This window comes from Rhea pennata, chromosome 1 (genome assembly GCF_028389875.1).
Source record: "Rhea pennata isolate bPtePen1 chromosome 1, bPtePen1.pri, whole genome shotgun sequence".
Taxonomy (NCBI): Eukaryota; Metazoa; Chordata; class Aves; order Rheiformes; family Rheidae; genus Rhea; species Rhea pennata.
Genome location: NC_084663.1, coordinates 152,718,541 through 152,733,502, shown reverse-complemented (window position 1 = coordinate 152,733,502; position 14,962 = coordinate 152,718,541). Strand labels below are relative to the sequence as shown.

The window sequence follows — 14,962 nt, the reverse complement described above, 5'->3', positions numbered from 1 at the left end:
AGAAGTCATATTTTATTCCATATTGTTGAAGTTGTAATGTTTTCCTTAACATCAGCAGCCAGTTAGGTTTCTGTAAAAGCAGACGTATTCAAAAAAATTCTTTTTCTTTTTCAGGTTTGAGTTATTAGAAGTTTTGAGTTTTGATTCTGTGAGACGGCGAATGAGTGTAATTGTTAAATCCTCAACAGGTAGGACTATCACATTCTGTTACCTGTTAGATGTTTTTATTTTGTTTGAATGCCTTTCAGGTTTATTAAAGTATTCATTCATTTTTACCTATGTCTGTGTGCCTTTCTGTATAAAAAAAGGGAATGGGTGCCAGCGTGTGTGCGCAAATGTTTTAAAAATTTTGGAAGAAACGTATTTGAACAGTTTAGCAATTTGTCAAGATTTTTGAAGAAAAATACATTTAGCCATTTTGAATTCCTTTTGAATTCCTTATGCTGTCTTTTTTAGGTGATATATTTCTGTTTTGTAAGGGAGCAGATTCTTCCATATTTCCTAGAGTTAAAGAAGGCAAAATTGACCAAATACGATCCAGAGTTGAACGCAATGCAGTGGTAAGATTCCAGCAGCTTTAAAACTTTTATTGAATTGTTCATGGGATATCAGTGTCAAAAAAAAAAAAAAGCCCAAATTAAGTGTCCTGACCTCCTGCCTGGTCTGGTAACAGTTTTGTCTTCCCAGACACAGAGATTATACTTTACCAAAGTCCACACAGGCTGTATGAGTAGCAGTTTGTGTTAATCCCCTATTTGAATCTCTCTGTCTCATCCTCTCAATGGCATTTATGGTGAGATATGAATGCATTAGACATGCAATATTGTATCTTATACCAGAGGTCATCAGTTAGCATATTAGAATGACATTTTCAAGACTGTGGTGGTTTGAATTAACTTTTGAATGAAATAAAAGTGAAAAAAATTTTGAATATTTCATTCCTGTTTTCAGTCCAGAGCTTTAGCAACTGTGATTTCTTGCCTTTGACTGCTTTGTAAGCTCTCAGAAGACAAAAGCCATTAGAGGACCTTTTATCTACAATTTTACTTCTTACAGGGAAACAGTCCAGCGATCATACTCATACATATATTTTTGCTTGCTAAAAATAAAATATGAGTTGCCTGATTACTTCTAGAAGAAATTCAAAACTTGATTCTTGAGAGGTAGTATCAAGGGTTGTAAAATAATGAATTTTGCTGTGTCTAAATAGCCACAAAACACATTGCAATGGAATATGATTGTCAGTCTTACAAATCGGATACCATTTGCTGGTGTTCAGGACCCAAATTGAAAAGGAAGTATTATTCCAGATATGTGAAAAAATATCTACTGTGTTACCCTCTTTTTTTTTTGAAGAGAAACTTAAAAACTCTTCACCAAAGTGATCTCCTACTTTCTACTACTTTTACAGTCTTACTATATGAAACAACTGTCTGATAATTAGAAGTAGAGGAAGCTAATGTAAGTGAAAGAAGTTTTTAATGTATCATATCCATCCAGTGTCTGACAAGAGAGGAATCCAGACCCACGGCTATTTCTTCATTCTAGATAATTGAATATAGGGCTGGTGCCTACATATAGAAGTTTCTAAAAGAAGATATAGGCAGCCAGCTTGGCACCTGCTCTCGTGATGGCAACAGGATACTTTTGGAATACTTCTCCTTCTTGGATTGGTAATAAGTAACTATGCAAAGACCTACTGGCTTAACATTTAAGAAGATGAAGTGCCAGATAAACAACATTCTGAGAGGCAGTATGTTTCAGGTGGCAAAATTTGCCTTCTGTGTTATAGTAGCTTTTTTCTTTATTATACAGAAGTCTAAATATTATCCCTTTCTTACTCATCATACAATCTAAGTTTGATCCAGTCTGAAACACCACTTCTGAACTCTAGTTTTCACTCCAGTGGAATGGGATATTGGATTTTCACTTTCAAAACTCTATGATGTTTTGTCCCTTCACTCAATCTTCTAAAACATTAATAAATTTATCAATGATAATAAAAAATAAAGTAACAGTAGAACTTTCTCACATAGATCCTGGCTTTTCTCGTGTTAAAGTAATGCTTTAAACTCCACGTTCAGAATGATACACTATTAGGAAAAACAGAAGAAATATTGTCAAGTACATGGTCAGTTTATCCCATAATTAATAACTTAGTTGTCCAGAATGATGTGTCTGAAAAAAAAGCTAAATTACTGACCTCTAATCTCAAAGAATAACTCCTCAAGGGAGTGGAAAACTAAGCTGGGAAGTGGTAGTCTTTGCAATTAAATTCTAGTCAGAAAAATAAAACTTAATAAGATTTTCAGCTGTGGGTTTTTTTTAAATATTCTTTGCAACTGACTCTCAACTTTATCGGCTATAATTTTTTTCTAAGTGTAAAGTCTTGCAAAATTTAACATGAGAACTTTTGTATTTGTGGTGTTCAGGAAGGGCCATCTGGAGGTCAAATTCCACTCTTATTTATGCAGTAGTACAGCCTTCTTACCCTGGGTTACCTGCAATGTATGTAGCCACACAACGTCAAAATCAGGCTCTGCAGAGCTAGTATTTTTCTTCTGCCTCCTCCTACCTAATTAGACAAATAGAGAAGTAGAGGAGGAAAATTTTAGCTTGACCTTCTTTTCCCTGGTGATCCTGTACACTTGTATGGGTGGCTGTGATATTTCTGTTCTGGAGGACTGCAGGTTGTACCTGCAGTACACATACACTCCATGATGGCACAGGATTATTCAGGCTCATCTTCTAGTCAGATAAGTTACTATGAAGATGAGCAGGGAGACTCTTAATGATAGGATGATTCAAAATTTTCAAATATTCCAGAGTAAAAACACCAGTTAAGAAGTCCAAGAAGAATTTTACAAAATACATATTGTTTGTTTTGATTATGTTTTTTAGGAGGGACTTCGAACACTGTGTGTCGCGTATAAAAAGCTCACAGAGAAAGAGTATTACAGTGCACATAAGCTGCTTCAGGATGCAAAACTGGCCCTTCAGGACCGGGAAAAGAAATTAGCAGAAGCATATGAGAAGATAGAAAGAGATTTTATCTTACTTGGTGCTACAGCTGTTGAAGATCGGTTAGTATGTTTCTTAGACTGTGTTTAATGATGTTACCATGGTCCAGTGTTTATATACAAGCAAATGTCTGCTAGTTTGAAAACTCTCCTGTAACTCTTTTTTAGGACTATAGGCAAATCGCTTTATTTGAATCAATCTCATATCATTAGCTTACTAAGGTTACACTTAATAACTTTATAACTTAATAGCAATGCGTAAGTGTATAAAAATCAGTATATTCAAACTATGTGCTTGTAGTTAGTATAATACTTTATTCAGCAAATAGAGAAATGTTTTGGAGATAAAAGCTATGAAATGAGCCTTGAGGAAGTGAAGAAAGAATCCTTAGATCTTCAGAAAAAGTTCAAAAACTGTCTAATAAACAGGGAGGTGAGTTTAATCACTCAGCAATACTTTACTATTTGACTTAATTAACTGACAGCACTAAAAATGTTAAATATATGTCTTTCATAAGAAGCATCTTGTCCTTTAGGCTCAGAGGTGAAACTCTGATCACTTTAAAAGTATCAAAACTGATTATTTGTAATGTGCTAATCTTCTGGGTATTTTTAGATTCATAATTTGTGGAAAATTCTTGGATCTGAAAGCTTTTATTGAATGTTTTCTGGTTACGAAAAGCTTTCAATAAGGATTTTAAAATTTCTTATTTCCAAACAATCTGTCAATGTATGTTGTCATTTGACTTCCACAGACTACAAGAAAAAGCTGCTGACACTATTGAGGCACTTCAGAAAGCCGGAATTAATGTTTGGGTTCTGACAGGCGACAAAATGGAGACTGCTGCAGCTACTTGCTATGCTTGCAAACTCTTCCGGAGAAATACGCAAATACTTGAGCTAACTACAAAGAAAATTGAGGAACAGAGTTTACACGATGTGCTTTTTGACCTAAGCAAAACTGTCCTAAGACACAACGGCAGCTTAACCAGGGATAGTTTCTCAGGGTAAGAAAAAATTTGAATTTCCAAGCCAGGAAAAAATTCATGTGCATTTTATAATTAACTAAATGATTTTTAGAATGGCTCAAAAGCAGCAAAATAATACATGTCAGTTTCTATTGTCAGAGCATGAATTCCTGTATAGCAATTAAGTGTAATTTGTTTCAAATATTTGCTTTGTTCTTCTTTTTAATGTGGAATCAGCTAGCAAGTACGTTTTACATGCAATATATCTGTAGTAAAGGAACAGCAAGCTAAAAAGCATTTGTGCTGTTTAATTCTCTCTGTGTCATTTGTTCCACTTCTAACTTAAACTGTGTGGATCTTAGAGCACATGTTTACACACATTTAACTTACTTGTGCAGTGCCGATTTTCTAGATGTTAAGCTTCATCAGAACTTCTTGTCTTTGCCTCCAGAATTGGAGAATGTGCACAGAGAGTAGTAGCAGGATTCTGCCTGGGTGTTCAAAGTCAGGTTGAATGCTTTTCACTGTAATTTGTCAAACATTCAGTGCACTGACTGAATTCCACAATAATAAATTTTCGGTTAGTATCATAGTGTATTAATGGTGTTGCCCTATTTGTGCAAATGATAATAAAGTGCTGAAAAATGTCTGCAAATTAGTGTTAAATATAGGTTATAGCAGTTTATACTCTGTTAAAAATTGTCTCGGTTCCAGTAGTGAAGATGGAGGTGCTTAGAATATGTTAAAGTATATTAATAAATGTGATATTTTTCACACAAATATTAGTCATGGTGAAACTATGCTTGTTGGAAACCCAAGCACAATAGTATATCCTTAGTGTATTGAGACTAGAGTATAAATAAACCTGAATGCAAGCTTACGCAGCAGTGACTGCTGAGCCTGAAGCTGCTGTATAGTGCAGACAAATGCAAGAGACCTTCGAACTAGTTAGTCTGGATGCTACAGAGTACAGTTCTTGTAGGGTGGCACTCAGGGTAGGCACTAACGCCATGTTGTTCAGCGTATTTTATTGTGCTACACTGTGCTTCGTTCCACAATGGTTATACTTCTATGCTCACGTTAGCTTTTCTTAAAGCTCACTCAGATATTCCTGAGTCTGACTTAGCCACCACAATAAATGCAGTGAATACATACTGTAAATGTAAGATTATCCTTTCAGACCAACAAATCTCTTTAAGTATTTTCTTCAAAATTTGGTTTACTTGCTTAAACATAGACCTTTGAAAAGTATTATTATTATTCCCTATATTATGGAATGTGGAACACTTCCTGCAACACAGTTTACCTCACTGCAGTTCTTTGAGCCCTTTCAAACCAAACTAAAAGGCCATTGCTTATACACTCAAACTCACTGATATAGTGACTAAGATATCAAATTTCTATGTTCAAATTGATGAAATGCTGAATACATTCAATGTAAGCTAGAATTAAAAAAGGTTTTGCTAGCAGTCTTATAAAAGGAATTTCCCTTTGACGTATACTAGTTTTCCAGTATTCTGTGCTCATTCTCTTTTCATTAATTTTCACAAAATAAATCACTGCCAAATTTAAAATGTGTCTGAGAATTTTACAGTAACTCTTAGTTTGTGTTTTATTCCTGAACAGGCTTTCAACTGATATGCAAGATTATGGTTTAATAATTGATGGAGCAGCACTATCATTAATAATGAAACCAAGACAAGATGGGAGCTCTAGTAACTACAGAGAGCTTTTTCTTGAAATTTGCAGGAACTGCAGTGCAGTGTTATGCTGCCGAATGGCACCTCTGCAAAAAGCACAGGTTTGTATTTCATTTCTTAATTGCTTGTTACCTATGTAGCTATGTAAATATTGAAAGTTAATACTCTGTATGATTTCCTATGATAACTAAAAATATTAACATTCACTTTTGTATCTTCTAAAATGGAAGATGCAAAAAAGCAGAAAAGGAGAGGGGAGAATTTCTCCTGGCAAGCGATTTAGGTAATAGTATGCGGAAGTGGTACCCTACTGTGCACCTGAATTTGATTTATGAATATACTCTGCAAATTCCATGGTTGGTACATGCTGATACATGAACATGTTTAATGAATTGAACTAATTGCTTCCTTTTTAACCTAGCAAGGTTTAGATACTGGTAGTAGTCTACTACCTGTTAATACTACAAGAACTTGAATTATTTATTATGGTGGAATGATATTTCTTCTCTGTTTTTAAACACAAGTGGGAAAGAGAAGAATACAGATAGAAGAATGTGTATGTGGTAATTTTTAAGTACATTTTGTCTCTTGTGTGTGAGTTCATAGCAAATTAGAAGTTTTCTTCCATTACTGAAATATCTCAGTGTAAGCTGAAGACCTTTTAAAGGAAACAAAACATTGGAATTTATGCTTCTTTCTTTCTCTATGTCTTTCTGTCAGGGGTACATATGGTACAGCATATGTAGACACTTAATCAATCAAATAAATATATTTAGCCAGCATTCTTTAAACTGTGAGAAAGTTTAGAGAAGTTCTTATTTGCAGTTGACTAGCCAGAGGTGATCATTTAGAATGGATAGGTCTGTAATGCAATTTTTGATCATTTTCTATATCAACAGTGTTCAGATATACATGGAGTCCTGTTATTGTTTCTGTGCCTCAAAAAGGGCACAGTTGTAAACACAGGAAGTAGCTATTTATTCCTGTGCAAACTTGTTTTTATAATCTATATTTAAAATGCATTTGGTCACTTGTGGATTCCGAAATTAACTTTTAATATGTGTTTTCTTAGAGCAGAATGATAGTTAAGACAGCAGAATCTTTCAGTCTTTAGTTTCAAGATTTATTTGCAAATTTGCATTCTGTCTCTGGGAAGCTTTTAATTTATTTAAGCACTCACACAATATTTAGCAAACTCAACAATATTCTTCCTTTCTTTTGCATTCCATTCTTTTGTCTATCTCTTCACTTTTCCTCCCACCTGATCCCACCTGATCGCACCTTAAAATACTTCGAAAGTGTTTTAAAAAGAAGAATTTATATTTGTAGTAAATATTTTTAATACAAAGAAACTACTGTGATCATTGTGTATAGTAGCTGGATTGGGCAGTATTGTTTTTGTATTCTTTCACAGAATTTCCTTTGTAACTGTGTTGCTCATTTTAAACAAATTGTACACTAAATACTGTCTCATGCAAAATAACCAAACCATTATCATCACAGAGAAGTTTTTAACAGTAGTTCTTTTCCAGATTGTAAAATTGATTAAGTTATCAAAGGAGCATCCTATCACATTAGCGATTGGTGATGGAGCAAATGATGTCAGTATGATTCTAGAAGCACATGTTGGTATAGGTAAGTGTGCTTTTTAGATTTTTATTTCAAACAAAGTGACAAAAACATTTAATCCTTCAAAATAGAAATCAAAGAATCGTGTTACTCAATTTATAGACAACTATCAGTGCATTTACCACAGGCATTTTATGAGGCACAGTGGTGCTTTCTTACTATCAACATCACAGCATTGTTACGTATTTTTTCAAATAATTGTATGTTTTGAGCAGTTCTTTAGTTATTAAGAAGTTTCATTACTTTTTTTTTTAAAGGAATCATTGGCAAAGAAGGTCGTCAGGCGGCAAGAAACAGTGACTATGCAATACCTAAATTTAAACATTTGAAAAAAATGTTGCTAGTTCATGGGCATTTTTATTATGTTAGGATATCTGAACTTGTGCAATACTTCTTTTATAAGGTAGGAGAATACTTATTCTAACTATTTAAATCTCAAAAACTCATATGGTAATATCTTAACTATATACAGTTTACACAGTCAGTAGTACAAAAATGTAATAATTCCATAAAGAGATTTTGTTGACTGGAAGATGCAAAGCTGAAATGGGGCTATTGTTGTTACCCAGGTGGTGAGGCAAAATAGCTTTTGTTTAGATACATTCTATAATCTATAATATGATTAAAAGTAAAATTTGCTTTTCTCTTTAGTCTTTTCTTCTTTACAATTCCAGCACAGACTGTTCTGTTTATTTTCAGTAACTTCTAGATTCTTTCTACAATGGCCTTTAAAATCAAGTTGGAAATAGTATTTTGAGAATTTTGCGTAACTGTAATTTACATTTGTTTCTAAATTCATTGGGACAGTGTAAGTGGAGAAAGTTTATAATGTGCATCCCCCTATTTAGACAGTTTCACTATGTCTAAATGTTGGGATTCAACGAGATCCACCCACGGGTACTGAGGGAACTGGCGGATGTTGTTTCCAGGCCACTCTCCATCATCTTTGAAAGGTCATGGAGAACTGGAGAGGTGCCTGAGGACTGAAAGAAAGCCAGTGTCACTCCAGTCTTCAAAAAGAGCAAGGAGGACCAAGGCAATTATAGGCCAGTCAGCCTCACCTCCATCCCTGGAAACGTGATGGACAACTCATTCTGGATGTCATCTCCAAACATTTGGAGGAAAAGAAGGTGATCAGGAGTAGCCAGCGTGGATTCACCAAGGGGCAATCCTGCTTAACCAATCTGATAGCCTTCTCTGATGGAACGACTGGCTGGGTAGATGAGGGGAGAGCAGTGGACGTTGTGCACCTTGACTTCAGCAAGGCTTTTGACACTGTCTCCCATAACATCCTCCTAGAGAAGCTCAGAAGGTGTGGGTTAGATGAGTGGACAGTGAGGTGGATTGAGAACTGGCTGAAAGGCAGAGCTCAGAGGGTTGTCATCAGTGGCGTGGAGTCTAGTTGGAGGCCTGTGGCTACCTGTGTCCCCCAGGGCTCGGTATTGGGTCCCATCCTGTTCAACTTATTCATCAATGACCTGGATGAGGGGATGGAGTGCCTCCTCAGCAAGTTTGCTGATGATCCCAAGCTGGGAGGAGTGGCCGACACACCCAAGGAATGTGCTGCCATTCAGAGAGACCTGGACAGGCTGGAGAATTGGACAGGGAAGAACTGCATGAAGTTCAACAAGGGCAAATGCAGAGACCTGCACTTAGGGAGAAATAACTCCTTGCACCACTACAGGCTGAGGGTTGACCTGCTGAAAAGCAGCTCTGCAGAGAAAGACCTGGGAGTGCTGGTGGGTGAAAAGTTAACCATGAGCCAGCAATGTGCCCTCGTGGCCAGGAAGGCCAATGGTATCCTGGGGTGCATTAGGAAGAGTGTTGCCAGCAGGTGGAGGGAGGTGATGCTGCCCCTCTACTCAGCCTTGGTGAGGCCTCATCTTGAGTACTGCGTCCAGTTCTGGGCTCCCCAGTACAAGAGGGAGACATGGAGCTATGGGAGAGAGTCCAGCGCAGGGCTGCAAAGATGATCAGAGGGCTGGAGCATCTGCTGCCCTGTGAGGAAAGGCTGTGAGAGCAGGGCCTCTTCAGCCTTGAGAAGAGAAGACTGAGAGGAGGTCTTATCAAGGTGTACAAGTATCCAAAGGGAGAGTGTCAGGAGGATGGAGCCAGACTTTTTTCAGTGGTGCCCAGCAACAGGGCAAAAGGCAACAGGCACAAACTGAAACACAGGAAGTTCCACCTGAACGTGAGGAAAACATCTTTGCTGTGAGGGTGACAGAGCACTGGCACAAGTTGCCCAGAGAGGTTTTGGAGTCTCCTTCTCTGGAGATCTTCAAGGCCTGCCAGGATGCAATCCTGTCTAACATGCTCTAGGTGACCCTGCTTGAGTAGGGAGGTTGGACTAGATGATCTCCAGAGGTCCCTTCCAACCTTACCCATTCTGTGATTCTGTGAAGTTCCATCAGTAAACATTTGAAAGATTATAGAAAAGAACCTGAAGAAAATAATTCAAGATCTTAGGTGTCTGACTGTATGTGCAGTTATGGAAGGATGAATCTGGAGGTCACAGCTGGGAATGTCTTAATACATATATTTTTTTTTTTTTTTTTGCTGGGAACCATGCTGAGCAAAGTTTAAACAACTTTTCTTATCACAGTTTGTGTTCTACTGTGAATTGTACCTTATTTGCTTTTTCTTAACTGCACTGTACTCCTGGATCAAATATTCATTGCCCTGGACTTTTGAAACTGTAGTCTTATAAATTTCCTTTCAAAATATTTTGAGTATTTTTTTACAATGCTAAGGTAAGATGAGAGTGTTAATGCTTAATGTTTAATGTATGCAGGTCTTCTACTGTTCCTGCAGAGTCTGCTATTGCTAGTTTTATAAAATTATAATGTACATACTTATAATATTATGTACAGCATTTATATTAGTGCTTGTATTTCACTTCATTATTATGTCACTTTGTCTTTCAGAATGTCTGCTTCATTTTCCCTCAGTTTTTATATCAGTTCTTTTGTGGGTTTTCACAACAGGTTAGTCAATTTCTTTTTCTCACTGAAAAAATTTCTCTTTGGAATTTTTAAAACAAATGGATTCTTCATGTTCTCACTGTACCTGGTCGGCTGAAAAAATTACTAGGTTAGTTTGCACGTTGTAGAAAGAAGAGCAGTGCTTTTGGTACCTGTGATTTTCAGTGGCAATTGAAGTTACAGAAATTATTTGGATGAATTATTGTAAAAGCCATGTTATTTTCAAAGTGAAGGTTATAGGAACACAAAATTCAGGAACAGCAATGCAAAAAATTGGCAGAGCTCAGGGGGTTGTGATCAGTGATGTCCCCCAGGGTACTGGGTCCAGTATTGTTCAACTTTTTCATCAGTGACCTGGATGAGGGGACAGAGTGCCTCCTCAGTAAGTTTGCTGATGATCCCAAGCTGGGAGGAGTGACTGACACACCCAAGGGCTGTGCTGCCATTCAGAGAGACCTGGACAGGCTGCAGAGCTGGGCAGAGAGGAACCTCCTGAGGTTCAACAAGAGCAAGTGCAGGGTTCTGCATCTAGGGAAGAATAACTCCATGCACCACTACAGGCTGAGGGTTGACCTGCTGAAAAGCAGCTCTGCAGAGAAAGACCTGGGAGTGCTGGTGGGTGAAAAGTTAACCATGAGCCAGCAATGTGTCCTCGTGGCCAGGAAGGCCAATGGTATCCTGGGGTGCATTAGGAAGAGTGTTGCCAGCAGGTGGAGGGAGGTGATGCTGCCCCTCTACTCAGCCTTGGTGAGGCCCCATCTTGATTCCTGTGTCCAGTTCTAGGCTCCCCAGTACAAGAGGGAGACATGGAGCTATGGGAGAGAGTCCAGCGCAGGGCTGCAAAGATGATCAGAGGGCTGGAGCATCTGCTGCCCTGTGAGGAAAGGCTGTGAGAGCAGGGCCTCTTCAGCCTTGAGAAGAGAAGACTGAGAGGAGGTCTTATCAAGGTGTACAAGTATCCAAAGGGAGAGTGTCAGGAGGATGGAGCCAGACTTTTTTCAGTGGTGCCCAGCAACAGGGCAAAAGGCAACAGGCACAAACTGAAACACAGGAAGTTCCACCTGAACGTGAGGAAAACATCTTTGCTGTGAGGGTGACAGAGCACTGGCACAAGTTGCCCAGAGAGGTTTTGGAGTCTCCTTCTCTGGAGATCTTCAAGGCCTGCCAGGATGCAATCCTGTCTAACATGCTCTAGGTGACCCTGCTTGAGTAGGGAGGTTGGACTAGATGATCTCCAGAGGTCCCTTCCAACCTCAACCACTCTGTAATTCTGGGAAAGTGAAATTTCCCTCAGAAATGTAGGCTTCATTAGGCTTGACCTCGTTCAGCATGGAGAAAGGCAATCCTGAAAGTTAAATATTTGAACCAGCTGTTCATTTTATGAATTAAGATTGAAAATGGAGGGATCAATTCATCTTCCCTGGGGCTGTACAGGAATGTGTTGCAAACTTTAGACAAAGAGCATCATTCAGTTAATTGAAAAGGAAAGATAAACACAGATAAGAAAGGAATGACTTCTTACCAAAAAGTACCATTTTTTAGGAGAAGATGCTATGTTCTTTCTAACACTTCTATTTGCCTTTCCCCTCCTCCGCTTTCTATTGTCCAATCTGTGCAAAAAATAAATCTACCTCTTCTTTCTCCGTGAATGAGGCAGTGAAAAACAAATGAATAAATGACTGAATTTAGACAAAATATGATTTAATTTTTTACCTGGAGAAAATAGTACCATTTTTTTAATTTCTGGAGTATCTCAGAGCTCCAGGCAGATTAAAAATGACAGAACTGTTTTTTTTTTATTTTCAGCTGTTCACTGAAAATTGTGAAAATTTTATGAGGCATTGTTTGGATTTAGTTAATAAAGTATATGTTGATAAAAATTTGGTTGTAAAATTTGCTATTCTTTCAAGTGAAAAAAAATCTGAAAATGGTAGTTTTGACAGCAGTTTTTAAGGCATAAACGATCAAACAGGTTTGGGGAAATAAAATCCGTTTTTATGAGATGATAAAATAAATTTATGTGTACTAGTTAGAGTGATGGTAGTATGAAGAAAAGAAGAAACAGAGACATCAGCTTTTTTTATGCATAGCTCATTTCAGTCTCCTACAGCTGAAGAACCTCGGGAATGTTCTTCCTCCTTCCCTGCATGCCTCCATGTTGTGTAGACAAGGAGGGGATAAAATCGGGGTGGATGTTCGAGATCTCAGTTGAAGTCATAGGAGTGGCCAATATGTGGAGCAGACTATTAATTTTTGTCCTCTGGATGAATGGGGTACAAGTGCAGAGTTGTGTCTTACATCAGCAAGTAGCGATTCAGGGGTATTTGCCTCCATGGTGAAGGGATATACTTTTGTGATTCTGAACAAGTTGACTCATTGATTTTAAATCAAGCATAATGCAGTGAGTTGTGCTTTAAAATTGTAACTAGCTACTTTTAATTCTTTTCATCTACAGCCTTTATATGATACTGCGTATCTAACACTGTACAATATCAGCTTCACTTCCCTTCCTATCCTCTTGTACAGTCTAATGGAACAACATGTCAGTGCAGACACACTCAAGAGAGAGCCTTCCCTATACAGGTAAAGCTAATACATTAGCTCCAAGTGCGACTGTTCAATGGCAGAATCTGTCTCTGTTATAACCAAAGTAATCAGGATTTCTATATCACAAGGTACAAAAGAACAACATCAGATTCACTGCAGTGGAAGTATTGAAGACCACATTCATTGTATATTAAGTACTGTAGATGCACATGTATTTTAACATTTATATTAATCCACGTTGTTCATTTGCTTCTTTAGTGAATGACAGCATACTACTAATTACTGTCCTACAATTTGAAAGTATGATTTATTTTAGGACTATTTATTTCCTTCAGTGATGGAGAGCAAAAGTTTTTTTATAAAGAGAAAACATACCATTTCTTCCTTTTTTTTTTTTTTTTTTTTTTTTTTTTTTTTTTGAAAGAGAAACTGAGTTTTAGAGCAGACGTGATAGGACATTTTCTACAGGGTGTCCAACGTTGTCCCCTGCTTATTGTTGACTCACTTGCAGGGCATTAAAGCTTTGGCTGTTTTAGTTTACTTGTCTTAGCCACTTGAAGCTTAGCCTCTTAAACCACTTAGCTATACTGTCCCTGCCAATAATCTGCATGTAGTCATCTAAATTAGCAACAGTCCCCAGTTTTGATTCTTGTAGCTGGAAAACCAGTACATTTTAGAGAGTGATCGTAGTAGATAATTGAAGGGAAAACATTTGGGGGGATTGGTAATAACAGATGTGTAAAAGGTAATGATTAAAGTGTTATGCTGTTACCTATTTATCTTGTAATTCAGTAAGATGTCATTCTAAGAGGAATATAAGATACTGCTGTTGAAACCAAAAACCTTAATGTTTTGTTCTCTTTTAAATATTTTCAGTTTAAAAATTGTAATTCGTAAGATCTTTTGTATTGTTTTTTGAAAGCTTATTATGTCTAACAGTCTGTTGCTGAGCTGTCTCAAGCAATAGTGCAGTCGTTCTAGGCCAGATGAGGCTAATGTTAGCCATATATGACTTTGCACTATTTTAGAAGAATATTGCTAATCTCGTGGGGTAACTTACAGTGAAAAATGACATCAGATGGTCATGAGACACAATTTTTAAAGGATAAATGTGTGAAAGTCTTGGTTGTTGGTAAATGTTTCCAGCGACTGTGAAATTTTTGTAATTCTGGCTTTTCATTTAACTGTGTTTTGATCTGTTCTGACATATTTTATTGTAAATAATATGTTCATATATACTTTTTCTGTGTTCAAGAACTAAATTTGTACTATTTAAATTTTTCTGTAATAAAATGTATGTTAGTGATTTAGTGATCAGTTCTACTGTTGATCAATCCATATATTTTTGGTGGGAAAACGTTCAAGAATGCATTTGGCTTAAAGGTTCAACTGAGCTGCAAATTCCTGGTTATTCAAGTTTCACATAAAATTAATTGTTCTAATATTTTGTACAAAAGTACCTCGTGGGACATAAAGTGGAGTCTCTAGAGACCTCTAGTGTTTTCATTTACAATTTATACTGGATCATCAGTTGCACAGCAGGTTCTGTAAATGAGATACCTTCTGTAAAGAGACTGAAATGTATTGGTGCAGCACAGGAGAAGAATTAACTATACAGTTGGAATAAACAGAACTACAGGCAATAGTTAAAAGTGTTAAGTAAAAATTAAATTAAAAATTAAAGAGGAGCTAATCAGGAAAGACTTGGTTGTGAAGTGGTAATTAGTTGTGTGGAAATGTGAAGTTATCCCATATGTGGTCTCTTAATTCTATTTCCCTCATGAAATAGTTTGACTGGTATCATTTGTCTGGATTCTTTTCAATGTGCTAACATGAATGCATATATCTTGTTGAACACAGAGATGTTGCCAAGAATGCTTTGTTGCGCTGGCGTGCATTTATCTATTGGACATTCCTAGGAGTGTTTGATGCTGTGGTATTTTTCTTTGGTGCCTACTTCTTGTTTGAAAACACAACTGTAACCAGCAATGGACAGGTTAGTATTGGATTTGATCAGACCCAATGAAATGTAGTTTTTTAAATGTCAAGTGGTCAGTCATTGTAAACATAGTTTGATTGTTTTCTTCAAGATTTCCAGCACAGATGACAACTGTTTC

At 37.0% G+C, this 14,962-nt stretch overlaps 1 protein-coding gene across 1 annotated transcript in view; it reads left to right on the top strand.

Annotated features, from left to right (window-relative positions):
- The window catches only part of ATP11A (ATPase phospholipid transporting 11A), a 138,029-nt gene that overhangs the window by 103,739 nt on the left and 19,328 nt on the right, over positions 1–14,962 (top strand). Inside the window, exons 16-25 of the mRNA XM_062575480.1 lie at positions 115–188; positions 457–560; positions 2,902–3,083; positions 3,776–4,027; positions 5,615–5,789; positions 7,221–7,323; positions 7,575–7,720; positions 10,242–10,301; positions 12,754–12,881; positions 14,706–14,841. Of these exons, the coding sequence (XP_062431464.1) occupies positions 115–188; positions 457–560; positions 2,902–3,083; positions 3,776–4,027; positions 5,615–5,789; positions 7,221–7,323; positions 7,575–7,720; positions 10,242–10,301; positions 12,754–12,881; positions 14,706–14,841 (1,360 nt within the window). The remainder of the gene's footprint in view (positions 1–114; positions 189–456; positions 561–2,901; positions 3,084–3,775; positions 4,028–5,614; positions 5,790–7,220; positions 7,324–7,574; positions 7,721–10,241; positions 10,302–12,753; positions 12,882–14,705; positions 14,842–14,962) is intronic.